Raw genomic sequence first — 27,332 nt, 5'->3', positions numbered from 1 at the left:
GAATCAGAGACAGAATTTGAGACCAGTTCTCCCTGTTTGCAAGTCTAGCACTCAGCTTTGGTGTAGTGGAAGTACTCCTAAGTATAGAGTAAAAAAAAAAACCTGAGTTCCTGATCTGGAAGTAATATGAAAGAGCCACTGAAGTTTAATGTGTGTATGTGTGTGATGATTGGACCTGCACTTTAGGAAAATCATTTTAGTAACTGAATAAAATGAGAAGGGACTGAAACTGGCTGACCAGCCAACAACTATTGCAATAATCTAGACCTGAGAGGATGAGGGCCTGTACCAGGTTGGGGGCAATGTCAGAGAAGGAAATGGATTATATTGAAAAGGTGTTCCAGAGGTGAAATCTACAAAGATGTTGCAGAGGTGAAATCTACAAGAGATGCTGCAAAGTGAAATCTACAAAAATGTTGCAGAAGTGAAATCTACAAGAGCTGTAGAGCTGAAATTGACAGGCCTCTGGTTCTGAGTCTGAAATACTGGGAGGATTATTCCTCACCATCCCTTCATATCTAATTGTTGCCAAAGTTTTTATCTTCACAAACTTCTCTGACCACATCACTCTCCCTGAACTCTAGTGACTTCTTATTGCTTCTAGGATAAAAAAAAAAACTCCTCTATTTGGTTTTTAAGTTCACAGGCTAGCCTTAACCTCATTGGACATCCCTCTCCTAGCCCCTTCTCCAGTCTAAACATCCCTAGTTCCTTCACTTGCTCCTCACTTGACCAGGATTCTGGGCCTGTGGCCACTCTGGTTGTCCTCCTCTGACTGGATTCAGGTTTCTCTCTATCCTTCCTAAGCTATGGTGGCCAGAACTGAACACGAGACTCCAAAAATGGGCAGATAAGGAGACAGTTGGTAGGAAAAGATTATCAACTTTTTCTTCTGGTTGTCTGTCTTTTGTTCTTAACAAATCAAATTAAATTAAATGAGTTTTTATTTGTGTGTGACCTATAATTAGCTTCCTCCCGCCCCAGTTTTTATGTTTATGGCTGTGAATAGTGAGGGATGAGGGGAGATCTTCATCCCTGCTCTTAATGCTTGAAAGAAGAGCCTGGACCATTCTCACAGGAGGTCATTCCAACCCTTTCATTTTATAGAGGGGGAAACTAAGGCTGAGATTCAAAGTGACCCAGTTAGCGTGTCTAGGACTAAAACCCAGGTCATCCTCATTTCAGATACGTCACCCCATGCACAGCCCGCTCCGCCTTTCCTGTCTGTTTTTGGAGATGGCTGGTTTCCTAGATTCCCACTCACCAGCGAGCCGCCTCTCAAGCTTTCCTTTGAAATGTGTAGGACTCACACCTACTGCATCCTCGGGTTCAGGATTATCACATGGCAAGTTCAGCTCTGTAACAAGTTAGGAAGGCAAGCGGGATTCAGCCATCCATCCAGCAGAAGTGGGCAAAGGACTCTGGGAACTTGTTGGAGAAAAAAGCCAAAGCTTCCCTCCCACGGCTGCTTCCTTTTTTAGCCTCTGCGGCCCTAACCACCCCTCTGAGCTCAGTGGCCGGATGAAACAGCCTCATTCCCCAGGCCTCAGGAGCTAACTCGGTGACCACACATAGGCCAGGGGCAGACTCCGGGGAGCTGGTCACTGGGTCGAACATCAAAGGGCAGCGGAAAGAACAGTTAAGCAGGCTTCTGGAAGAGGGAGGGCTGGGGAAAGGCTGGCTGCGGAAGCTAGGCCACGGCCAATCTCCCCTCACAAGTGCGGCTGTCATCTGGACGGAGCAGCTCCACGCCCTGCCAGGAGGATTTCAGGCCATATCCCCGTCTCTTAGAAATGCTTGATGGAGGTGGTCCAGCCCTCGCCTATTCTCTGCTCTGCGGCAAGTTATTTATTTGTAACAGAGCTTCTCCAGTGTCCCCATACAAGGAAAGAAAATAGACAAATACAAGCATGTTCTGTGAAGTTAAATAAAACAACCTAGATGCAGAATATGGCTCTTTTTTTTTTTTTTTTTTTTTTTTTGTGGGGAGAACAGATGGGTGGGGAGGTCCAGACCTGTGATTTCCCTATTGTAAAGTACTCCAGGTGAGGAAACTCCCTCCACCGGTACAGGGAGGGAACTCTTTGTAACTTGGTCTTAGAGCAGGGATTCTTCAACTGGATTCAGAAGGATCTAGGGATAGATTGGGGGATGGGAAGGGTGTTGAGAAGGGGGCTGTGAACTTGAATGGGAAAAAAAAACTACCTTTGATTTACTTTGTAATCTTGTGTATTCCGATGGTGAGAAGGCATCCAGGTCCTTGATCAGACTCCCAGCCAGCCCAGATGTGGCAGGTTTGGGACTCAAACCCTGGTCACAACCTCCTGATGCTTCAGCCAGCCCTCTAAGCTCTTCTTGAAGGGCTGCCTCTCCAAGATTATTTGTAGCAGCTCTTTTTGTGGAAGCAAAAAACTGGGAGCAGAGTGAGTGCCCATTGCCTGGAGAATGGCTAAATAAGCCGTGGCACAGGAATGCCATTTCTGCACTTTAGAGACAAATAGGAGGCATTCAGATAAAGGGAGGGGAGACTTCTTGGGGCCGATGCTTAGAAGCAGATCCAGCAGAACTGCTGCTATTGTTCAGGTGTGTCTGACTCTTTGTGATCCCATGTGGGGTTTTCTTGGCAGAGATATTGAAATGATTTGCCATTTTTTCCTCTAGCTCATTTGACAAGGACAAGACAAGGAAACTGAGGCAAACAGGGCTAAATGACCTGCCCAGGGTCACACAACTGATAAACATTTGAGGCAAAATTCAAAGTTAGGTCTTACTGGTATTCTACCCCCCTCCCTTTGCTCTAACCACTAGCTGCCTCAATAGTAATTCAAGTCCTGCCTCATCTACTTTCTAGATCCCAGTTAAGTCATTTAACCTAACTCAGTTTCCTCATCTGTAAAAATGAAACAGTTGGAACTTTATAGCTTCTACAATATCTTCTATTGCTTAAGTTTATGATAATTATGTATGGGGGGAGTGGAAATCCCATAACCTAAGAAAGAATAAAAAAACAACACAGCTCAATGACTTTTCAGACCCAAAGGCCATTTAATACCATAAACTCTACTTGAGTAGTTTAGCAAAAATAAAAAAATATCTACACCATACAAGACTGGTTAGTACTGGATACACATGATTTGGTTTTAAAGCTGCAACACTGCTTGTGTCTGTGGATTTCCTCCACAATGTGTTACATTACACTAGGCTATACCCAACGAGGGACATGGATTTATTGACAACATAAATATTAACTGAACAGGCTACTGAGGCTATAAATAGAAAAACAGACATGGTCTTGGTCTAGGAGTAAAAGGCCTATGAAATCAGCCTAGCATGGAGTTCAAAGGATATTTAACATCATCCTATTACCTAGAACAGAAACAAGGTTCAAATATCCACTTGGCGTGGTTCCCATCTAGCCCAGACCATTCCCTAGCAAGAATGGCCCCAACAACGTGAGGTTTCCTAACCACCCACTACAGATGTTACGAGTCATCAACAGTCACAGAACGGGTCACACTAGAGCTTTGATCATTATACATGACGCGCCTTCTCGTCCCCCCCACCCCCCCAGCTACCATACGAAGGAAAGTTTACAAGTGTCCGTGCCGCCATGCCCAGAGACCCCGGCGCGAGGAAAAGCGCGAGGCTGCTTTTGTAAATTCATCCCTCTCCAATGCACTCCCTGCCACATGGGATGGTCTCCTGTCCGTCCTGAGCCGGGAGTCCAGGCCTCTACTCTTGAGCCTCTTTGCGAGTCAGCTTGTAGATCTCGGTCGGTCCATCCACGTGTGTGATGGTGGTCGTGAGCTGCAGTTCTTCTGCGCTGTGAATGCCCAGATCACCTAAAACACAGGGGCGGGAGTTAGATGCAGGGAGGGAGGATAATGATTACAAGGAAACGCTCACAGGAAATCCATAAAATACAGACTTTAAAATTATCCTTCATTCCAAGGTACCACAGAAAGAATAACTCCCTTACTCATTAAAAAGAAAAGGGGGACAAATAGACGTTCTCTGAGCACATGGTCAACAGACTAAAAGGTCCCAAAGATTTATGGAACAAAAAAGACACCATTTCATAAAGCAATATTTAAGCCTGAGCGTAGACACACATCACCAGATTTACCCAACACAACCAATATTGGATTACTGCCAGATGGAGCCTATGAAGGGGCTAATGTTCAAACTGAGGAGCCCTATGGGTGACATCTGTATGAACTCAACCAACCAAGTGTCAACAAAGGAATGTCAAACAAATGAATGAGTTATGGCCAATGGGCTATTAAAATGGAAATACAAGACAAGGGCGTTGCTACCAGAAATTGCACAGAGGCCATTCTTGAGGAGCCTGGACACATCAACCAGTAACAGAATTTTAGGGGGAAACCATTAGTCGGTTAGTTGTCCTTTATTCTCAAAAAGGATCAAAAAATGCCATCGCTACGTTGGAGCAACGTACAAGGTATCTGACCATCACCTCAATTCAAGCTTGGAAGGCTCTACCCCAGATCAGCTATTAATGGTCCATGTGAACATTTGAAGGAAAGATATCTTTAAAGTTTTGTATCTCATGTTTCTTTTGAGCCACTGCAAGGAAACATTTAATTCACTTCAAGATGCAGAAAATTAACAGCTACTGATTATTTACAAAAATAAGCTAGCAGGTGAAATGATACACTACAGCTCCTTATTCTTCATAAACAGACTTGTCCTGTATTACCAATAGAGACCCCAAAATAGCCTTGAAAATTGAATTAAAAGATTTTTTCTATAACTGGAGAATCATCAGCTAAAAACCATGATAAACAACTGCACAAATGCAGCACTGATCCTTACAAATTTTAAAACTATGTTTTTAGTAGATGCTAATACTCATAATCTGAAAACTATATGGGGAAAATATTTTTAAAATATTGAGACCAAGAAAAAAGTAATCTCAAAAGTCTGCTATTGGAGCCATGCTAAATAGACCCTAAAAAAGGTCATTTTATATTCCCAATGTATTTATTTAATAGCATAATTCCTCCTAGTGTTGCCTCTGATCTCCCCAGAGAACAATTAACAAATAGTATTTTTTAATTTTTAAAATTTAATATTTTTATTTTTTTGAAAGAAAAAGAAACTATTCGAATAACTGATTAATGTATTGAAAAAGTTTGAAAACACGGAACATTCCCAAAGACTTTGGGGATATCCTGTCTGTGCAATGAAGAAAACTCTAGGATTCCCACTTCTGCAAAGGGCTGAGGAGGGAGGAAGATCTCCTCTTCTTTCAGACCATGTTTGTTCATTATAATTTTTGCAGCATTCATTTTTAAATTTGTTTTTGTGGTTGTTCTTTCTGTTTGCATTGGTTTTGATACTGGGTGCTATTTTTTGGCTCTGATGACTTCTCTCTGCATCCATTCATGTAGTTCCAGCTCCTTGGTATTTGTCACACTCAGTCATAGTCGGGTATATGTTTGTCCCACACTTAGTTCAGTCTTTCCCCAAATGATGGGGATCTTTTATGTTTCTAACATGATGCTATCACAAAAAGGCTCCTACAAGTTCTCGGATCTGCTGCTGCACCAAAATGCTTAACAGATGTTTCTTGGGTTGAAGGTACTGAACCCTCCACTTCCCCCCCACCCAAGATCATGGACCTGCTGAAATCGATCCATGGATCCCTTTTGGATCTGCCAGCCCATGGCTAAGCCCTTTCTTACAAGGGCAAGCTAGCACCCATGTGGAGGAAGGATTCCCATCAAGAGAGCCCAGTGTCAGAGAGAGTGCTGGACACAGAGGCAGGAAGAGCTGAGTTCTAAATCTGCCACAGCTACTTCCTGGCTGTATGTCCCTGGACAAGGAACAACTCTTAAAAGTCTCAGTTCCCTCATCTGTAAAGTGGGGGTAAAAATGGCATCTGGCCCCTGGAGTTGGGAGGATCTGATGAGCTAATGTATGTCAAACCTTACCTGGCAAATGTTAAGACATGGTGGAATTGTCCAGAGATGTTAGGGATAAAGGGATTTTATGTCTTGGCTCAGAAGAAGAAAAAAAGCCAGAGCCAGGACTAACTTTGAAAGAAAAGCAGAGTAAAGAAAGCAAGGACAAAAGGGGAATATGGAGGAAGATAAAGAGGAGGAAGGAAAAAGGAAGGGAAAAGAGGAAGGGAGAGGAGAAGAAAGGGAAAAGGGAAGCAGAATAAAGAAAGCAAGGGCAAAAGGGAAACATAGAGGAAGATAAAGAGGATGGAGGGAAAAGGGGGAAGAGGAAGGGAGAGGAGAAGGAGGAAGAGGAGGAGAAGGAGGAGAGAGAAGCAGGGGAAAAGGAGGAAGAGGAGGAGGAGTAAGGAAGGAGGAAAAGAGGAGGGAAGGAGAAGGCAAGAGGAAGAAGGAGGAGGGAAAACAGAAGGAAAGAAGGAAGGGAGGAAGGGTGAGCAGAGAGGAAGAAGAGGAGGAGGAGAAGCACAGGAGTGAGAAGAAGGGGAGAAAAGAGGAGGGAAGGAGAAGACAAGAAAGAGGAAGGAGGAGGAGGGAGAAGAGGATGAAGGAGGAGGGGAGGATGAATGAGAAGAGGAGAAGAAAAGGAGGGAGGAAGAAGAGGAGGAGGGAGAGTAAGAAGGAGGGGGTAGAAGGAAGAAAAGAAGGGGAAGAGATGGAGGAAGGAAAAAGAGGGAAAGAGGAGGAGAAGGGGAAGAGGAGCAGAAAGGGGAGCTGGGCTGACTCTTGGTGGTCGGCCAGAAAAACGTTTCCAGATCAAGGGTGCTCAGTGCCAGTTGATTATTAATCTCCCTGCATGAGCCACGGAGCCAAAGCTCTTTCCAAGGCTTTGCATAAACGTGGCTAATCCCCAGGCCTGCGCCTGGCCTGGTGGGAGAGGAAGAATGTGCAGAGGAACGCAGAGATAAGACCCAAAAGGGAGAAGGGCTGGGGAGGGCCTGGGCCCCAGGGAACATCCATCCAAGGCTGTCATGATCCCAGCTTCTCCTGATTAGCCGGGAGAGCAGGGGATAAAGCTGCTCTCACTTGCCTCAGAAAGTCAGCATCCAGAAAGTGACCTTGGGGGCTGCCTGACAGAACTAATTTCGTGTCTGGCTTGCCTGAGTCTGAGGAGAAAAAGTAATAATGAGAAAGAAAGCTTCCAGAAACTTGGAAGGGTTTCAGCATCCGGTGGGTCACTAATACTCTATCGGTAGATGGGAGGAGGAGAGCTCTCAGGCTGGAAGGGACCTCACTGGCCAGCAAGTCCAGCTTCTTCATCTGACAGATGAGGAAACTGAGGCCCAGGAAGTTCAGAGTGGGCATGAAGGTCGCAGTTAGTCTGTACCAGAGGATTCTGGATCTGGAGATGGGGGGACCTTGGAGGTCCCCCAGTCCAATTGTTTCATTTTAGAGAGGGGCAGAAAGAGCTTAAGTGATTTACTTAAGGTCATTCAGGAAACGAGAACACAGGTGAAATTTGAATGCGAGTCCTCGGCCTCCAAAGGCAGCATCTGACCGCTGCTCCTCACTGCCTTTGGGATCCCAGGTCCCAAGGCTCGGTTCATGGGAAAATGGTCCACTTCCCCTCTGCCACTGACGGGGGTCACGCTCGGCCCTTCCCCCGAACAGGACTGGAGAGAATCCTGGAATGCCAGGTCAGAGGGTTCAGAGGTCATCTCCCATCTTTATTTTATAGGAGAGGCGAATGAGGTCCAGAAGGGCTCCCCGCAAAGGGGCCCCGGGCCCAGCCAACGGGGGAGGGGGGAGGAGGGGCCTGGGCCAGAGCTGTCAGGGCTGACCCCGGACTCCGTCCTCCCTAGCCCAGCATCTTTTCTGTGTCTACAGGATTCAGTCCCATTGACTTGAACGCCTGCACTCACGGCTCCGGGCACGTCGCTAGGTCATGCAGTGCGTTGGGCAGAGAGAAATTAAAACCAAACGGCGGCCTCTTCAGGGAGTTCCCAAGCTGGGGGGCCGCCTGAAGCCTGTGCCTGGGACCTGCCGGGGAGCAGGGCCAGGGAAGTGCCCCGAGGGGGAGGGGAGGTGTGTGCCCTGAGTGCGCGCCAGACCTTGCACCTCCAGGTGAGGAGGAGGAGAAAGAGAAGACAGAGGCTGAAGCACTGGGACTTCATGGGAGTCAAGGATTCTAAGTCGCAGACTTTCCAGCTGCAGCCTGGGATGATGGGGCCTTTGGTCAAAAGTGGGACGGGGATTGGATCTCCCGCCTCTTGCCTGGTACACTGCAGGGATATAATAAATGCCTTCCTCTGCAGCTCTTGGGTAAAGAACATCAGTCTGAGCCTAGGAGTTCATCTCTTATAAGAATTACTGGACTGGGGCAGCTGGGTGGTGCTATGGCTAGAGCGCCAGCCCTGAAGGCAGGAGGAGCAGAGTTCAAATCTAACCTCCGACACACTTCCTGGCTGTGTGACCCTGGGGAAGTCACTTAACCCGAATTGCCTCAGGCGGGGGGGGCAGAAATTACTGGATCATATATTTAACAAAGAAAGGGATTCCTCAAGCTCCAAACCCTAATTTTACAGATCAAGCCCTGGGGGTTATGGGACTGGCCAGGCTCCCACTTCCACCCCCACCCTGCTCTGCATCCTCTGAATAGGCATTAATAGGCAGGGGGCCTCTGCAGGAAGCCACCAGGAGACCCCACCCCCGTGAGACCCCCCTTTTCTCCCGCCTCCCCACTCTGGCCACTGGGGGTTTCCCAGGACAGAAGAGAGCTCGGCTCACCATTGGATGGGTCTTCCCCATAGTTTTTATGAGATGGTGCATACAGGAACATCAGTGCGAAGACGTAGAGGTTCCACATGCCGTAGATGCCCGTGAAAAAGGCGCTGTTCACCTGGACCGTGACGCCTCCCCACTTCCAGTGGCCCTCAGTCACCTGTCACAGAAGAGAAAAGCGGATGTGGTCTGAGTGGACCAAAAGAAAGGCCTCCATGTCCTGGGACCACCGCCTCCCAGCCTCCCTATCTCTGGGGCAAGCCATTTGAAGCCCAGTTTCCTCATCCATGAAATGGGTCTGTATTCCCAGGTCTGTACTACCTCCTTGTAGAGATAGCATAGAATTCAGGAAGCATTTATTAGGGGCATATGGGTCCTGTGCTAAGTGCTGAGCACCCAGTCACAAGGAAACGAGCCCTTCCCTTGAAGAGAACATTCTAGCTTAAACGTGACATAAATCCCAGGTGTCTCAACTGCAGAATCCTTAGCTGCTCTCCAAAATCAGCCCCAAGTCCTTATCCCGGCATTCAGTGCTCCACAGACCTAGCTTTCAGTCAATCCTATTTTTACGCCCAGGACTTTAGGAGAAAGATGAACAGGAGGGGGGCAGAGGGAGAGCAGGGGGGGGGGGGAGAAAGACCTGGAGTACAAGCCCTTCTTTTTATAGGTGAGCAAATCAAAGCCCAGACAGGGACTGATTAGGGCTGCCCCAGTGTTCGAGGCAGAATTGGAAACCAGCCTTTCCTTCTCCAAATCCTGCGCCATTTTCTGCCTCCCCATCTTCTCCCCAACGAGGCCAGGAGTCAATACAGCTTTCCTGTCTCTGCCTCGGCTCATGTCTTTCACTTGTGCTGGAAAACCCTCCCTGCCAGCTCTGGGAGCTCCTCCCTGACCTTCAAGGGCCGGCACAGAGGCCCGCTTCCCCTCCTATCAGATGGGAATTGAGACCCCAGTCCTGTTTGCACTTCCTAAATGACGACATGGATCCGTGATAAACAGATATATTCCTCTTCCACACTAGTCTCCAGCAGGGTTATCATATTTTAATTTGTAATTCACAGATTTGAGGCCCTGTCTAATATCCTTCTGCCCTTAGAGAATAAGGGTTTGGATCTTCTCCATCTTGCCTGGTACACTGCAGGAATATAATAAATGCCTTCCTCTCCAGCTCTTTGGTAAAGAACAGCCTTCTGCACATCGGGCTGAGCCTAGGAGTTCATCTCTTGTAAGCAACTGCCCTCCAGATGAAGAAGGAGGGCTAACAAAGATGGCAACAAATTCTGCCTGGGTCATCTTAAACAAGGGCAAAGCTGAGGAACACAGAGAAGCACCGGAAGACTTTCATGAATTGATGCAGAGGGAAACGCACAGATCCGGGACGACAAGAGATCTCCACGATGTCAAAGGAAGCAGCCTCGGCTGCCAGACGATGCAGAACCTGAATGCTACAATAATGCAATGACTAAGTTTGGCCCAGAGAAAAAGATAGAGGGATCCTCACTCGTATCCTTTGCAAAAGTGAGGGTGAAATATTGCAGAGAATGTTGGACTTTTTCAGTTTGGTCAGGTTCCCTGAAAAATTCTGAGGTTATTAAAAAAATAAAGTTTAAAATAAATTTTCAAAAAAAAAATCTCCTCTTTCTCATTTGTGCATAGTTGCGCATATGCTGTCTCCTTCACTGATGATGAACTCCTTGGGGGAAGAAACTGTCTTTTCCTCTATTTTCCCCACCTTGACACAATAGCTGGCACATAGTAGGTGCTTAATAAATACTGGTTGACTTGATTTCATTACTATAAGGGATTATTCTCTAGGACAGGATGAGAAGTAAGATCCATGGGGCTATGTGGGTGGTACAAAAACCAAAGATGTAAAGAAAATCATGTCAAAAATAAACCATAGCAGGCCACTTGACAAAAGTAACTCACAGAGAAGTTGGTCTTAGAGAGCTCCTGAGAGCGCTGAGCAAGGTAAAGAGACCCGGAGCGGGCCAGGAATCCCGGTATTGCTGATTTTAGGGCTACTCGTTGTCCGTGACACTGAGCTGTCTCTCGTTTTGTGCAAATTTTTTGTTGGATTAAAAAAATTATTCTAGGAGATGCAGAGATATGGGAGAGCACTCTCCTCAGGAAAAGGAACGATGTCCAGGTTGGGAATTCTGGAGAGAAGCCTCCTGGAGGCAGAGTAACTGTCCAAGGGGCCAATCCTTCCTTCATGCTGACAGTCAAGACTATCCACACACCCACAGTGCTCTCCTCTCACTCTCTGACCCTTCCAGAGACAGAATCACAGGACTGAAGAACTAAGCAAGGTCTTCCTTGTGAGTCTTTCTGCTCATTCAGCATCCACATCCCACCCACTAAGCCCCGGTTCTTGCTCTCCATCCACTCTTTCTTGGTGACCCTCCAGATTCCCACAGACTCAAAAATAATCTCATCCCAAGGATTCCCGGACTAGAGATCTGCCCCTGCCTTTCATGAGCACCACATTTGCATCACCAACTGCCTCGTGGATATTTTGAACCAAATGTTCTGGAGGTATCTCAAACTCAATCTGTTCGAAACAGAACTCATGATTTCCTTCCAAGGGACTTCTAGCAAGAACCTCGGGTCCTTCAGTCACTGGGCTTTGGAACGTCGGTATCCTCACTGACTCTTCCCTCTCCCTCCCCTCACCTGGACAATCCGCCGCCCGAATCTTGGGGGTGACATCACCTTCTCTCCATCATTGGCCAACTTCAGACTCTCGTGTCCCTTGTGCTGGGAGACTGCCCTGGCCTCCACCTTGATTTCCCTGCCCCCACTCCAGTCCAGCCTCCCCAGAACCATCTAAATGATTCTCCTGAGAGTGGACATCTGACCATTTCAGCCATTAAAAACCAGCCGTGTCAGCCAAATTCCACCGTCTGTCTCTATTACCTCCAGGACCAAATAAAGCGTATCCCAAAAGTCTTGGTGCAGATGGAAGTTATTAAAGCATTAAATTGCACTAAGATTTTTGGGATGTTTTGGACAAATTCTTTTTGGTAAGCAGAGTTCTCGACAGCCCGGCTCCTTGATTCTGGTCTCCTTACACACGGCTGTGTTCCACGTCCTCTCTAATTCAGCCAATCTGGCCAACTTCCTGCTTGTTACAAGCAAAACTCCTTCTCCAAACCTTTGCTGCCATGTTCTCTCCTCTCCATCTTTCAAAGCTTTTTCTTCTGGGGCAGCTAAATGGTTCAGTGGATAGAGCAGGCCCCAGAGGCAGGAAGACCCGAATTCAAAATGGCCTCAGACACTTAACACCCTAGCTGTGTGACCCTAAGCAGGTCACTTAATTCAACTGCCAAGCAAAACAAAAGGGAAAGAAACCTTTTTCTTCCTTCAAGATTCAACTCATGCAGTTTTTTCTCCATGAAGTCCTCCCTAATTCAACTGCCAAGCAAAAAAAAAAAAGGGGGGGGGGAAAGAAACTTTTTTTTTCTTCAAGACAACTGAATCAGTCCTTTCTCCATGAAGCCTTCCCTGATTCTCCCAGATGCTTGTGCCTACCCTCCCCAAACTACTCTGTGCACGCATGTGAATGGATAGGATGCTCCATGTCCATGTTGTCTCCCTTTTTAAGCCTCCCTTTGCCCTAATCCACTTAGAACAGGGCCTGGCATATAAAAGGTGCTTCATAGATGCTTGCTGCTTGATTTAGTCCAATCCACAAAGAAAAATCCTCACTATCAATGTCTGCCTGACCAGGGCCATTGAGCCTCAACTCAAGCCTCCAAGGAGGAAGATACCTCCTCCACTTGGGGCAGTGTGCCTCCGGAGAGCATTTTCTCTAAAATGAGTCCAAAGTGGCTGCTCTGCATCTTCTACCCACTGTTCTGGGTTCTGTCCTCAGAGGTCAAAGGGAATAAGACTAATCCTTCCTCCACCAGATGCCCCTTCATCTTGAGGCCGTGGACCATGTCCTTCCTGAATCTTCTCTTCTAATGGCAGATAGCCACAGCTCCATCAATAAAGCCCAGAGGACATGGCTCAGGCCCTTCCCACCCTGGTCGGTCCCTGTGACGTTCTCCTGCTCAGAAGACTTTTCGGTGACCAGAAGTTTCTACCATGAGAGCATGGGTCCCCTCCAGGAAGCCAGGCCCACTTTCCCTTCATCTTTGTCAGCTGCCACATGCTACCTGCTTTCCCAAGACCCTCAAGTCTTGCCTCAGAATCCTAGACCTGCAGACCTGGAATATCCCTTGGCAGCCATTTCGTCTATAAAAATCCTACCGCCACATGCTTGAGAAGTGATCATTCTGACTCTGTTGAAGTTTTAAAATCTTCCAGCTGAGCCCTGGAAGGAGCCCAATCCCCACATTTTACAAGGCAGAGACAACCGACATTGAGAAAGTTACAGGGAACCAGGGCTCTGACAGATCCCCAGCTTAGCTACATGCCGGCTGTGGAACCCTGGGTGAACTGCTTCATCTCTCATTGCAAGTTCCAACCAGATTCCCCAGCTCAAGAAACTCTGCTGGCTCCCTCTTACCCAGAGAGTGGGGGAGCTGGGATTTGAACTCTAAAGTTTAGTCATTGTTTCATTAGTCAGATTGTGTATCCTACCCCAAGAAGAGAAAGGTACTGTTGCAATATAGAGCTACTGTGGGGAATCACAGACTATGAGCTAGTTTGGTTTTTAATATTTCCTTAGTTGGGGATAGAGCAGCAGCCCTGAAGTCAGGAGGACTCGAGTTCAAATTTGGCCTCAGACACTTAATACTTCCTACCTGTGTGACCCTGGGCAAGTCACTTAATCCCAATTGCCTTAGCAAAATATATACTAATCAATATGTTTAAAATTGTATAGTATATGTGTATATGTGTATGTATGTATGTATGTGTATATATATATACATATATATGTATGTGTATATATATATATATACATATATATGTATGTGTATATATATATATATATATATACATATATATATGTATATATATATGTATATATATATCCTCAGTTTTTTTTATCTGAAGGGGCTGGCTTTGATGAATTCTGAAGTTTTTCCTAAATATTAGGAACAAGAAATGGAAGTAATTCTCATTTTTCTGATGCTTCAAATGTGAATTATTTGAATGGTTTCGACTTCATCTGAATCTCAAATTGATACTTTTCTCACTCTGAGAAGTAGAAGCATCCAGGATGATCTGGAGGCAGAAAGCCTAGATTCAATTCAATTTCATTAAGAAGCTCCTGTGCCTTTTTTTTTGGTACTTTATTATTTTTGGTTCTGATGGATTTTTGATTTGTTTTGCAACATGGCTAATATGAAAATGTTTTGCACGACTGCACAAGAGTAATCTAAATCAAACTGTTTGCTTTCTCAGAGAGGAGGGAGGAAGGACAGAATCTAAATTTTAAAAAATTTATGACACTGCAATTAAAAATGTAAAAATATGTTTATATATATATATATTTCTACCATGTTTAACATATGGACTACTTGCCATCTAGGGAAAGGGGTAAGGGAAGTGGGGAGGAATTGGATTTTTATTTTCAAAACATACTATATAAATGTGTTTGTATATAATTAAGAAAAACATTAAATTAAGTTAATTGTAAAAAGGAAAAGTGTGGTGTTTTTTAAAAGGAGCCTATATGTGCTGGACATTTCTTTGGCCTGCGGGGTTCAAAGACAAAACCAAAATAATTTGTGTCTTCAAAGAGTTGATATTCTCCTTGATTCTCAAGCTCCATCGCTACAAATCATAGAAGCCCTTTGGGCTTAATCTCCTTTTCTATAAAATGGGGACAATAATTCTTACACCAAACCCCTCAAAGACAGAAATAGTATGTATAGTAGAGAGGACTAGCCTCAAAATTCGGAAGACCTGAGTTCAAATCCCATTTCTGATGTACCAATCAATCAATCAACAAACATTTATTAAGTGCTTATTATATACCAAGTATTGTACTTGGGAGTTAAAGAAAAAATAGTTCCTGCCTTCAAGGGACTTACATTCTCCCAGGAGGAATAACTGGAGACATAGAGAGTAGTTAAAAGGGAATCTTGGAGAAGATTCTAGCAGCCTGGGACAGCAGGAAAGCCCTGTTACACAAGGTGTTCTTTGACCTGAGTCTTCAAGGAAACCACAAGGTGGCACAGGGGCACAGCCAGAGAAAAGTCCCTGAGGCAGGAGATCTGGAGACCAGGGGACAGAACATTCTGTGTTGGGGAGAGCAAGTATTACAAGGGAATGGAGGAAAGAGCATGGAAGGGGATTGGAAGATAGGAAAAGAGGAAGGTTGTAGTCAGAGAGAGAGGCTTCTGTTCTATTCTAGATGCTAGTTAGCAATGTTTATTAAATGAATAATGACGCTAATTCGGACTAGTCACTAAAAGGTCAAACACAAAAGCCAAAGCTTAAATACTTTGATCACGTAATGAGATGGAACTCATTGGGACAAAGATTGAAGGCAGAAGAAAAAGGGGGACAGAGAGGATAGAAAGAATCATGGAAACAATGAAAATGAGCTTCAGGAGCTGGTGGAGGACAAAATGGCCTGGCACACTGCCATTCCCAGGGTCACTACCAATCAGACACGACTCAGCAATGAGAGGGAGCCACGGGTACTCTGGGCAAGCAGGGTAATGTGGTCAGATCTATGTGACAGGTGGCCGTGAGGAAGAGGGGTCAGAGTTGGGGGAAGTTGAGACAGGAAGGCTGAGAAAGGTAAGAGAGGAGGAGTATACTGAAGCAATTCATTTAGACACTAAAATTCTTATAAGTCTGTGTGAATGCACACTTTATTCTGCATATTTCTACTGAAGAGCTTCATCATCATCATCATCATTGGGGTTACTGGGAACAAAACACTTTGTAAACTGTAAAGCTATAGTTAAATGAATTATTATTATTACTGTTGTTGCTTTAAAAATGTTCACATATTTATTTGACTAGAGCAAGAGTAGACTATTTTCTCTAAGAAGAAACTCCCCAAAAACCCACTTTTGGGGGAGTGAGTTTTATACAGCATTTAAAATTTTGCAAAGGGCATTGATACATACACTGTCCCATTTGCTCCTATGATATGGGCAAGGGCAATTACCGCCCCATCTTACAGATGATGAACTATTTCTATGGAATGGGTCTTTGGCCAGAGAGCACTCGCACAGGCTTTGGGGAATCTGCCTCGGTGCGATCTGACCCGTAACTTCATGGCAGCCTGGCAGGGCTTGCCCATCCTGAAGGTCGCTGATCTTCTCCACGCATCGCATGCATGCTCTCTGATCTCTCCCGCCTGAAGAGCTGGGCTGCTGTGCTTGCAGTCTTTAAAAATGGCAGGCCTTTAAAAGCCCAACTACAAAGCCCTCAGGTCACTGCATTCTCCAGCCCCACCTTCGCCCCCCATTCTAGGTCATCCGGCTTGAAGATTGCTCTTGAATTCGATTTCATGCAGCTTAAAGCCCAGGCAAGCTCTCCCAGCAAGCAGTGGGACACAATGAGGTTTTTTTAGAAACGTTCCTTTCCTTAGGGCTGGGATCCATTTCAAAAAGTTACTCAACGGGTCCTTCTTTTAGGTGAGCTCACCACCGAGAGACTACTCGAAAACGGTATTAACAAAAAATCCTGTAATGACTCTATTAAAACATTACCTGGGAGACATCTCGTTATGGCCGAAAATGTCTTAGATGTCTATAAATAAACCTGAAAAAAACCAGCGGGCAGAATGGAAGGGACTAATGGAATGTGCCATGGGCCTCCCGCTCTTCTCCTTCAGCCCAAATCCACCCTGGATAATTCTCGCACTGGATGGAAAAAGACAGGCGAGGGACTGCGTGAGACCGAAAAACGATGCCCGGTATAAGATTAATCTTCTCCAAACTTCGCCCACAAGCCAAGCAATCCTCGCAGGCGGGCTGCCTTTGCTCCAAAAGCCCAACTAATTAAACTTTGAGGAGATTAAGACTGAACACCAGAGGCCTTTGTTTGAGAGAGAAGCAGAAGGTCCTATTTCAGTCTTGGGGGAGAGGAGCCCCTTGTCCCAAAGGAGAAGCTGAGGCTCATGGGGGAGACATGGGAAGCCGTGGAAATTGACATCCAGGTGGGAAGTGATCTCTTTTTCCACAGATTCTGGCAAACCTGATTTCTGCAGGGGTTGTCCCAGTCTCTCCCTGCTCTCTGGGGCTCAGGGGAAACCCCCCTGGCCGCCTTGGGAGGTGGAGGGCTGGGGTTCAAGCGAGCTGGAGGGCTACATTTTGCTACAGAGACTCAAAGGCTGAAACTGTGTCTCCTCTTTTAGGCTGAAACTGTGTCTCCTCCTTTGGGCTGAAACTGTGTCTCCTCCTTTACTTTCAATCCTGAGAAATGAGATGGATGGTTGGTTAAGCTGACCCTGGAGGTCCCCTTAGCTCTCAGTGACCCTCTAATGATGTGATCGGAGATCAGATTTGTCAGGAAAGTGGTCAAGGGGTGGGCTTGGGCAAGAAAAGGAGAGCGCCAGAGCCGTTGTCTCTTCTTTTCTAATGATTGGACCTGGGTCCAAACCCGGCTCTGCCACGTACTCTGGACATTATTGGGAAAAGTGCTTGGTCTCTCTGGGCCTCAGTTTCCCCACTTGAGGGTTGGACTGGCTGGATTTTGAAATGCCTTCTGTTTCTGAGCTCCTGTGACTCGAGGTCAAGACTTCTTAACCTTTTTTCTGTCATGGTGGCCTGCAAAGTTTATAGACTCTTCAGAATTTTTGAATGCATCAGAAATCCACAGGATAGTTATTGAAATCCAGTTCCTCAAGAACAAGAAACAAACCTGAAAATGTGTAGGCCCCGGCTTAGAGAGTCCAGGAGCATGATTTCTCAGTCCAGGAGCCTAGAACGAAGCCCTCGGGATGTGGAAGGCAGGGATTTGGTGCGATCCAGGTCACTGTGGACAAGCTCATGTCTGACACTGCGAGCTGCGTGAAAACTTTCCCGATTTACCGCACGGCCCTTCACCTGCACTCTGTGTCATGGTGCCCAAGGTTTGGTAAACAAACATTTAGTAAAAACAGCTCTAGGCCAGGACAGATACTTCCTTGAGAAGGTGCCTTTTCCCCTTCCAAACATAGATGACATTCATTCATTCATTCCACAAATACTTATTAAATGCCTACTGAATGCAGATAATTGTATAAAAAGCCAGAATAATACAAAGTTCAAGTAAAAGAGTGTTTCCCTGTGGCTCTGATCACTAGGGAGGTGGACAGACCACCAGTATCAATAACCATGATGCCCAGTGTTTCCTGCTAAGTACATAAGTGGCTTGCACAATGAGAATAACACAGGTCTCCTATACATCAAAAGAATACCAGCAGTGGAGCGAATCGGCCACCGAGCAGATGCCCACGTCTGGCAATGGGAGAAGAAACGGCAGCCTGGGACGTTACGGCGTTAGAGAAATAAGGAAATATGAACGGATACAAAGTGAAGTAAGGAGAAGCAGGAAAGCAATGAACACAGCGACTACCACAACAGAAACGTGGTGGGGGAGCTTAATCCTGCTCTGTTCCTCACCATTAGCAGCAGCACCTATCATCCAAGATTCCTGCTCCGTTTCCGGATCCCTGATTTCTCTGTATTGCTGAGTTTTGGTCTCAAAGGATTTAGAATTAGAGAAGGCCCCAGAGGGCACCGGGCCTTATTGGCCACATGAAGCCACAGCCATTTAGGAACACAGGCGAGGTTTAAGCCCCAAGTCCCTTCCACCATCACACCCACCAGACCCACTGAGCTGCCCGCAGGGCAGAGGTCCCATACGGAGACTTACCTGGCTCACGATGAAGAAGATGACCGTCATGGCTGCACAAGCCAGGGTGACGAGCATCAGAAACTTGAAGCGGAAGATCAGGCCCTGTTTGGAGGAAGCACAAAGGTCTCTTTCAGCCCTGTGAGCGGCAGCCAAAGTATTCAGTTTCATACTTTTATGGAAAATGTCACAGAAGCTTCCAAACACGCACAAACGCCACGTGCAGAGCCTTACTCTCCAAACAAAGGGTCTGACCTGCCAAGATCACGCAGCTAAGTTTCCCTCGGTGGCGCGAGAGAAGGCAGCCATTTCCCAGAACCCAATTTTTCTGGGTCCTTATCTCCTACGAAACAGGGATTCCAGAGACCAGAAAATCAAATTAATAGCAAGTCTCATGGCTAATTTCCCCGCTAAGCTGGTTATGATTCCCTGCAGGGGTTCCAAGAATCCAAGCCTGAGCTTCTCTGACATCCTAATGCAATTCTGCTCCGACGAGCAGACAGAAACGCACATGGCTGCCAGCACGCCGGGGACCGACTGCAATCCTTCCCACTTTTGAAAGGAGGATCAGGCCCGACTTATGGTGACTGGTAATGGTGGCCACTGCTGTGAGCTTGAAGGACTAGGGTGCGGGGGCTGGGAATTCAGGAAGACCTGGATTTCTGGGCTCTTGTGATCAGCACGGTGCCTGGCACACCGTAGGTGCTTACTAAATGTTTATTGCTTGATTGATTCCAAATTCAGCGCTCTTCCCATTAAACCATGCTCCCTCCAAACTCACAGAGGGCCAGCCAAGGAAATGAAGCATTTTGGAGACCTTCAAGCGCTACATAAATGCTATTACTTATCATTTCCAAACCAGCTGGCACCGTAATTGAAAAGTATTGACTTTCTTTAAGCACACACCTGCCCACGTGATTCTCCAATCAATAATTTCCAGTGGCTTCCTATTGCCTCAGGGATAAAATTAACTCTTCTATGTAGTTTCTATTTCTTCTTTTTTTTTCCTCTATGTAGTTTTTAAAAAACTCTTCACAACCTGCTCCCAACCTATCTTCCCAGGATTAATGGACATTATTACTCCCCCTCTGGCATTCTGTGCTTCAGCCAGACTGACCTTCCCTCTCTCTGCCCTTTACACATCATCTCCCATCTCCAAGCCTTTGCAGCGGCCACCAGGCCTGCACTCCCTGCTCGTCTTCACCTTGTGGAATCGCTCTCCCTTCAGGAGGAAGACACGCTAAAGGGCCATCTTCTACGTAAACTTTCCTGCCTCCCCCAGCTGCTCTTGGCCAACTCCCTCCCTCCCTCCAGCTCTTTCCCAGAGTCCTGTGCCCGGGATGAACTGGTAACTCATCTGTAGTAGTCACATCATTAGAAAGCCCTTTGTTTCATGGCATTTCTTCATGGATAATCCTTATTTTCAGAGAGGGGAGAAGAGCTAGCATCTATGGGGCTCCAAGGTTTGCAAAGTGCTTTACCTGTATTATCTCATTGAACCCCCACAACCACCTGCTAGGTGCTGTTATAACAACTCCCCCCATTTTTTGATGAAGAAACTGAGGCTGGCAGAGATTACATAGCAAGCCCTAGGTCTTGCTCCTAGTGAGAGAGACAGTCTTCCCAACTCCATGAGCAGCACTGCTCCCGGTGGGCCACAACCTCAGCTGCCTGAGGTCTCCCTCCTGCTCCAGACCTCCTCACTCCCTCTGCACCGGCTGCCACTCGTCCTTCCTCTAGCCCAAACCCGCCCTTGCTACAAATCCAACCAAGAATCTCCAAAGCTGGTCCGGGAGAAACAAGCCAGGCTGAGACGTTCCTCCCTCTTAGATGGTGGAGAGAATCAGGAGGGGGGAAATCACCAGGGGGAAGCAGACTGGCTCAGGAGTCCAGCTCTCCGAGCTTGCACAAGGACCCCAATGGGGAGAGACGGCCGTGCTGTTGGATGTGGGGGCCGGGGCCTCCAGACCTCAGGACTGCAGAGCTTCCTTTGCTCCAACACCCTGGGCACGTGGCAACGGCTCACCTCGTAGTGCAGCCGGCGAACCTTGCTCATGGCGGGCAGGCTCGACTGCTTCCCGTTGATGTTCCGGAACACCTGGAAGACCATGAAGCACAGGAACAGGAAGTAGAGACAGAGGCAGATGCCAGCCACGATGATGAAGGCCATCTGGGAGCTTCGGTAAAGGAAGGTGGAGATAAAAGGGCAGAGACCAGGGGCCGGCTTCTGGGCCTCCCCAGGAGAAGGTAAATTGTGCGTGACTGACACCCAATATGATTGTGATCGTCACCACTGTTATTGAAAGAGACAGTCAGCCAGGGGTTGTGCTAAGTGCTGGGATACACAGAAGAAAAAAATACTCCCTGCCCTCAAGGAGTCCCATTCTGGGGGGGGGGGGACACACGTACAGGTGAAATGTGTATCCATATGGGATAATTGGGCTTCAAGACAGGACTTTGTGTAATTCACTGGGGTGAGGAGCTCCCACATGAGGAAACGCCCACCACCAAGGCAAGTTGGCACCCTTTCCATAACTTAAAATCTAAGAGACCTGCCTGGGAGGCTATACAGCCAGTACAAGAGAGGATGACAGTAACAATACTAATGAACATTTATAAAGTCTCACCTAGATTTTGGGAGGCTAAGCACTACAAGTATTATTATTATTATTCCCATTTTACAGATAAGGGAAGGGCAGCTCAGAGATACCAATGAATTTGCCAGAATCACACAGCCAGCAAACACTTACGGGCAGGGTCGAAGCTCGGACTTTAAGCTGACCATTTGATCCAGCGCCACAATGCCTCAGCCATCAAAAGGTGGGCACAGCGGCTCTCCTAGCACCCCCAGGTTGGCCTTGGGTTCGAGTAAGAGGAATGGAGCTGCCTGGCAAATGGACCCTCCCCAACCTTGCAGAGAAGGGCGGCTGCTTTTCATTTTTCCCTTGGGGTGGGGGGAGATGGTAAGGGGATGGAGTAGGAGGAGGCCGAAGTTTGGCAAACAGAGAAGAAGGGCTGAAGGTCCAGCGCCTGGGAAACAGCAGGTGCCTCATAAGTGCTTTTTGACTCCTGAGTTTCAGGCTACATGGAAGGACATACAAAAACCAAGAGTGGATTTGTAAACTCCAGGCCAAAAAACTGAACTCCCGACAAAACGACAACAGAGAATAATATCAGAGGGATGGGAAGCGAACGACTGGAGAAGGAAAGAGTGACTGCCGAGGGGATCGGAGCAGGGATTTATTTCGACAGCACTTTTCCGGCTGCACTCATCTCGGGCCTGGGTGGGGAGGGGCAGCTTTTTTCAATCCCTGCTTTACAGATGAGGTGGGGAGGGCTGGCCACAGATCTGCAGGATCTGGAGTAAATCACTTCTTCCGTCAGGACCCAGTTTTCTCATTGAGTTAGAGGAAGTTGATCTAGAAGGCCTTTTTCAGATCTCAATTTATGGTCCTCTGATGTTCTGAGGAAGGTGTGAGATCGTGGCAACCAGCCGGGAGACTGGGGGTATAAGATCTACCAACAGATACTGACACTGAGGCAGACGGGCTAAGTGCCGTCCCCGGGCTCACCAGCTGGTAAGTGTGTGAGGCTGCATTTGAACTCACATCTCCCTGATTCCAATTCCAATCACTTAGCTGCCTCAAAGGAAGGAAACAAAAAGATCTGATTGGCTGGTGCGTGACTTTGCTATCATGGGAGGACAGGGACACATCCCTCAACACACGGTCTCGATTCTTGGGGCCGTGGCTCTGAGCTGGACAGGAGCTCCGAGAGCACGGAGCCCAAACCTTTCTCTTGTACCTACGAAGGGACTGAACTCAATCCCTCTGCCTTTTAGGCATCCAGTTAGCGTATTTTTTTATATTTCTCTCTTCATTGTGAGCATTTATAAGGTGCTTTTCACCTCCCCTGCTTCTCTGCAAGGCGGGGGTTGTGGGAGTCCGATACCGCATATGATGCCAGACTTTTTATATCGTGGCTGGGTTTTGGAATTGTTTGTCATCGGGGATTATGGCTCTCTGAGTGACACATTGGGATGAAGGGATGTGACAGAAAAATGAAAGATTAACAAAAAATTCTATTAAAAATATCTGATACCTGAAGTATCCAAGAGCTTTTCCACCTATTTTTTCTCTTCATCCTGCTGTGCACAATGAGCCAATCAGATTTCTTGGAATGGGTTTCATTTACTGAGCACCTCGATGGCATTCATAATTCCAGGGTTTTCATTAGGGACTAATTTTGCTGGACTCATGGAGAAGCAAAAGAAATCGCCTTCTAAAAGGGCCAAACCCAATTACTTCCCACAGAAAGTTCAGGGAGGTGGGAGGCAGGGAGGTCTGGGGGACAGTCGTAAAACATTATTAATCTCATTTTACGGATGAGGAAGCGGAGGCTCCTAGAGCCTCAGAAGAATCCCAGACCCTGCCCCAGCGCGTCGCGGACGCAGCTAGAAGAGAATCCCGGGCTTCTGAACTCGTATGATACAAAAGGCATGGGAGTCTTGACTTGGAATCTCAGCTCTTTTCCTTACTTCCTGTGGGACAAAGGACCATCGCATCAGATTTAATGGAGAAGATGTTTTCATAATGAATGGGGAAACTGAGGCATGAAGAGGCCAAATTGAGCCTCTTAAACATTTATTAAGTGCCTACTACATGCCAGGCACTATACTAAGCTCTGGAGATACAGTAAGAGGTCTTCCCTCAAGGAGCTTACAATTGAATGGGGGAGGAGAATGAAAAAGTTATGGACAAGATAAATGGGAAATAATTAACAGAACAAAGGCCAAGCACTTTGCCAAAGGTCACGTGGGCGGTTAATGGAGCCAGGATTTGACTCTGGGGTCCTTCCCATGGCACCAAAGTTCCAAGTGACCTGAGACAAATCAATTCCCTTCCGAAACTTGGTTTTCTCATTTATTGAGTAAAGGGGCTGGGCAGAGTAGATGCTCTGAAGAGCCCCTTTTAGTTATAAATCTTTGATCCCATGGCCCAGGAAGCTTGTGTCTCTTTTAGCTCTAAACCTTGATGGACAATCTTCTTATGCCACACTCACCAGAAAAATGGGTGTGAGATTTCACGAGATTTCATCCATCCCAGAGGGTTGTTGGAAGGACGTGAGAAAATGATATCCAAAGGATAACAGGGGGGAGAGGAAGCCACGGACTCTACAAATGCAATTCTATTACACATTGAGAGGCCAGTAGGGCAGAGAGAAAATTCAAGTGGACTTAGAAAACCTCAAATTAACCTGTCGAGTCTGTCCTGCACGTTTATTTAGTTTGTTAAACATTTCCCAATTGCACTAGAATCAGGGGCTCTCCAAAGGTATAAACTACCCCAGGAAAAGCCAAACCACATGTTACTTCCCCTCAATGCAAGACTGCTACCCAGCTCCCCTCCCTACTTCTAGCAAGAATCCTCTTCTTCCATCAAGCCATGCTCCAATTGATAAATGGTCAAAGGATATGAACAGACAATTCTCAGACGAAGAAACTGAAACTATTTCTAGCCATATGAAAAGATGCTCCAAGTCATTATTAATCAGAGAAATGCAAATTAAGACAACTTTGAGATACCACTACACACCTGTCAGGTTGGCTAAGATGACAGGAACAAATAATGATGAATGTTGGAGGGGCTGTGGGAAAACTGGGACACTGATACATTGTTGGTGGAGTTGTGAAATGATCTGGCCATTCTGGAGAATGATTTGGAACTATGCCCAAAAAGTTGTCAAACTGTGCATACCCTTTGACCCAGCATTGTTACTACTGGGCTTATATCCCAAAGAGATTTTAAAGAGGGGAAAGGGACCCACATGTGCAAAAATGTTTGTGGCAGCCCTTTTTGTAGTGGCCAGAAACTGGAAAATGAATGGATGCCCATCAGTGGGGAATAGCTGAATAAATTGTGGTATCTGAATGTTATGGAATATTATAGTTCTGTAAGAAATGACCAGCAGGATGATTTCAGAAAGGCCTGGAGAGACTTAAATGAACCGATGCTGAGTGAAATGAGCAGAACCAGGAGATCATTAAACACTTCAACAACGATACTGTATGGTGATCAATTCTGATGGACGTGGCCCTCTTCAACCAAATCAGTTCCAATAGAACAGTAATGAACTGAACCAGCTACACCAGCGAAAGAACTCTGGGAGACGACTGTGAACCACTACATAGAATTCCCAATCCCTCTGTTTTTGTCTGCCTACATTTTTGACTTCCTTCGCAGGTTAATTGTGCACTATTTCAAAGTCCTATTCTTTTTTGTGCAGCAAAATAACTGTTTGGACATGTAAACATATATTGTACTTAACTTATACTTTAACATATGTAACATGTATTAGTCTACCTGCCATCTGGGGTAGGGGGTGAAGGGGGAAGGAGGGGAAAAGTTGGAACAAAAGGTTTTGCGATTGTCAATGCTGAAAAATTACTCATGCATATATCTGGTAAATAAAAAGCTATAATCAAAAATAATAATAATAAATAAAATTTAAAAAAATAAAAAGAATCCTCCTCTTCTTCAGGCACTCACCGTATGATTTCAGGGAGAGAAAATGATCCGAATCAGCATTCAAAAAAGATCCCCAAGACTCCCCTCTGAGACTCACAGAAGATGGCGGTCTGGGAGCCCACCCAGAAGCTGGGACCCTCCAGCAAAACTAATCTCCTTGATGCTATCTCCGCCTTGGAATATGAGCGAGTGGCAGCTTGGCTTGGGCTCCTGCCAACCCACCAGGGTCACTTAGGGGATGCATCTTTAGAAAGAGGCTCTCAAGGTTTCCCCAATAGGAGCCAAAGTCTGCCCCCAGCCCACTCCTAGACTAGGAGGAGAAGCAGGGAGGCTGCCCAGGCCGACCAGTACCTAATGGCCTGCTCAGGCCGTCTGGGAGCTAAGGAGAACCCTCGCAAGGTCTCTTCTGTAATGGGAGCAAGATACTAATTCATCCTCTGTCCATCTGACTCTGACTCAAAAGCTGGCGTTCATTTTTCTAATTACTTTCCTGCTCTTCCGTTTAATTGGCCGGGGTGAGGAAGCCAGCCTTGGCCTTGGGGGGAAGGGTGAAGAGAGACGGGGAGCCGTCCCTGGGGAGGGGACCACCCCGAGACAAGGAAGGATACGGCCAGCTCGGTGCCGACATCTGTGGTCCAGATGCTGTAGAAAGGGTTCGTCAGCTGCACCCCTCTGCAAAGAAACCCAAACAGAGAAGACAGGTGACTGGGCAGATCAAAGGAGAAAGCTCTACGTATTTACTTAGCTTTGTCGCATGGCAGGCTGGGGGACAAGGCAACGTCTCTGAGAGCCAGGAGGGAGGAAGCGGCTGGCTGCATTCAATGCCCATTTATTCAGGGCCTTATCTCCTCCCAGGAGAAACAAGAGGCAACCGAGAAGAAAATGCAAAAAGCAAAGGAAGTCTAGCAGGGCAGATGTTTGGCGGAGAGGCCCCAGCAACTTGCGGGGTCTGGGGGCTAGGTTTGGGGTGGATCCCCCACACAGGAGATGCTATGTCTGCTCTGTCCGACACGGGCCGGGGGGAAGCTCTCCCCTCGCCACACAGCAAAGATTCCCGACAGCCTCCACTGACCGTTCTTGTCTCTGCGGGTGCTATTACTGTACCAGGAATGCCTGCAGGAGAACAAGGGTGTCTGCCAAGCAGGGAGCGTGCTTCCCACTCCACTGAGGGCTCAGAGAGTTCGCTGGCCGCCCCGCCCAAGTCCCACGTTTTACAGGTGAGGAAACTGGTACATCACACCGTGGAAGGAGTGAATGTGGGGTTCCAGTACCAATCTGCCACCTACTCCCTGTGGGACTTTTTATGTGTCACGTGAGTGCTGTGAGCCTCAGTTTCCTTATATGTAAAACTGGTGACTTTAGGCTTCTGTGCTGCTAAGATCCTTAATCTCTTCGGGTCTCAGTTTCCCAGGTCTGTAAACTGAGAGGATTGGATGGCTGGGCTCCGAGTTCCCATTCAGCTCCAGACCTAGGACCCTGTGACTTGTGCGGGCTCTCCCAAAGGTGGGATTTGAACCCCACAGTCCATGCAGGCACAGGGCCACAGGGCAGGGCCGAGTCCTGTCTGGCCATCACCGATTGCAGCCCGGCGGCTTACTCACCGCTCACACATGTCGAATATGAAGAGGCAGAAGGAGCCCACGGCAATGGGCCCGACCTGTTTCCAGTAGCCAGAAATGTGGTTCCGTTCGTTTTGATCCTAAAGAGAAGCAGAGTGAGAGGTGAGATGAGGGGGGAAGAACAGGGGATGAAGGCTTCTTCTGTGCTCAGGGATGAGGAGCTCAGCAGCAAGCTGGGCTGTTCCAGGAGGAGGGGGGAGTCTGGGTGTGCCCGGGGGCACAGGTGGAGGCCAGGGCCGGGAAGCGGGCATGGTGCCCAGAGGGGAAGAATGAGGGCCACTCATAAACGTGCCCTTTTACCCAAACACACGCTCTTTCATCCCAGCTCGGGCTGCCCTCCTGGGGTCCTGATGGAGCAGGGGAGGGAGCGGGGAGGGGCCCGAGGGGCTAACCCTGCGGAGGCCCCACCAATGCTTGGACTCCGCTTCTCGGTGGGAAGGGCATCGGAGGGTTTCTGCTGCCCTAATCGTTGTCTTGTATCGAAGGACTCAGAGAGCCCAGGACTTGGAATAAGGAAGCCCTGGATTCAAATCCTGCCTCAGGTACTAGACCAGCTATAGGACCCCCGGGCAAACCTCTTAATCTTGGTGCCTCAGTTCCTTTATCTGTAAAATGGAGATAAGGATAACCTGCCTGACAAGGTTGTTGGGAAGATTAAATGAGCTAATACATGTATCATCCTCCTCACCCATAAAGCACTGCAAAAAGAAGCAGCCCAATGACTA

At 47.2% G+C, this 27,332-nt stretch overlaps 1 protein-coding gene across 1 annotated transcript in view; it reads right to left on the bottom strand.

The window, feature by feature from the left end:
• Positions 1 to 3,021: 3,021 nt before the first annotated feature.
• WLS (Wnt ligand secretion mediator) overlaps positions 3,022 to 27,332 on the bottom strand; it is a 96,955-nt gene continuing 72,644 nt past the window's right edge. The window contains 6 exon segments of the mRNA XM_074265672.1: positions 3,022 to 3,842; positions 8,712 to 8,865; positions 18,483 to 18,566; positions 20,488 to 20,631; positions 25,597 to 25,660; positions 26,590 to 26,687. Of these exon segments, the coding sequence (XP_074121773.1) occupies positions 3,733 to 3,842; positions 8,712 to 8,865; positions 18,483 to 18,566; positions 20,488 to 20,631; positions 25,597 to 25,660; positions 26,590 to 26,687 (654 nt within the window). The 3' untranslated portion in view covers positions 3,022 to 3,732.

Source organism: Sminthopsis crassicaudata, chromosome 4 (genome assembly GCF_048593235.1).
Source record: "Sminthopsis crassicaudata isolate SCR6 chromosome 4, ASM4859323v1, whole genome shotgun sequence".
NCBI classification, from domain to species: Eukaryota; Metazoa; Chordata; class Mammalia; order Dasyuromorphia; family Dasyuridae; genus Sminthopsis; species Sminthopsis crassicaudata.
The sequence above is the reverse complement of the archived record's forward strand: the minus strand, read 5'-3'. Positions and strand labels throughout refer to the sequence as shown.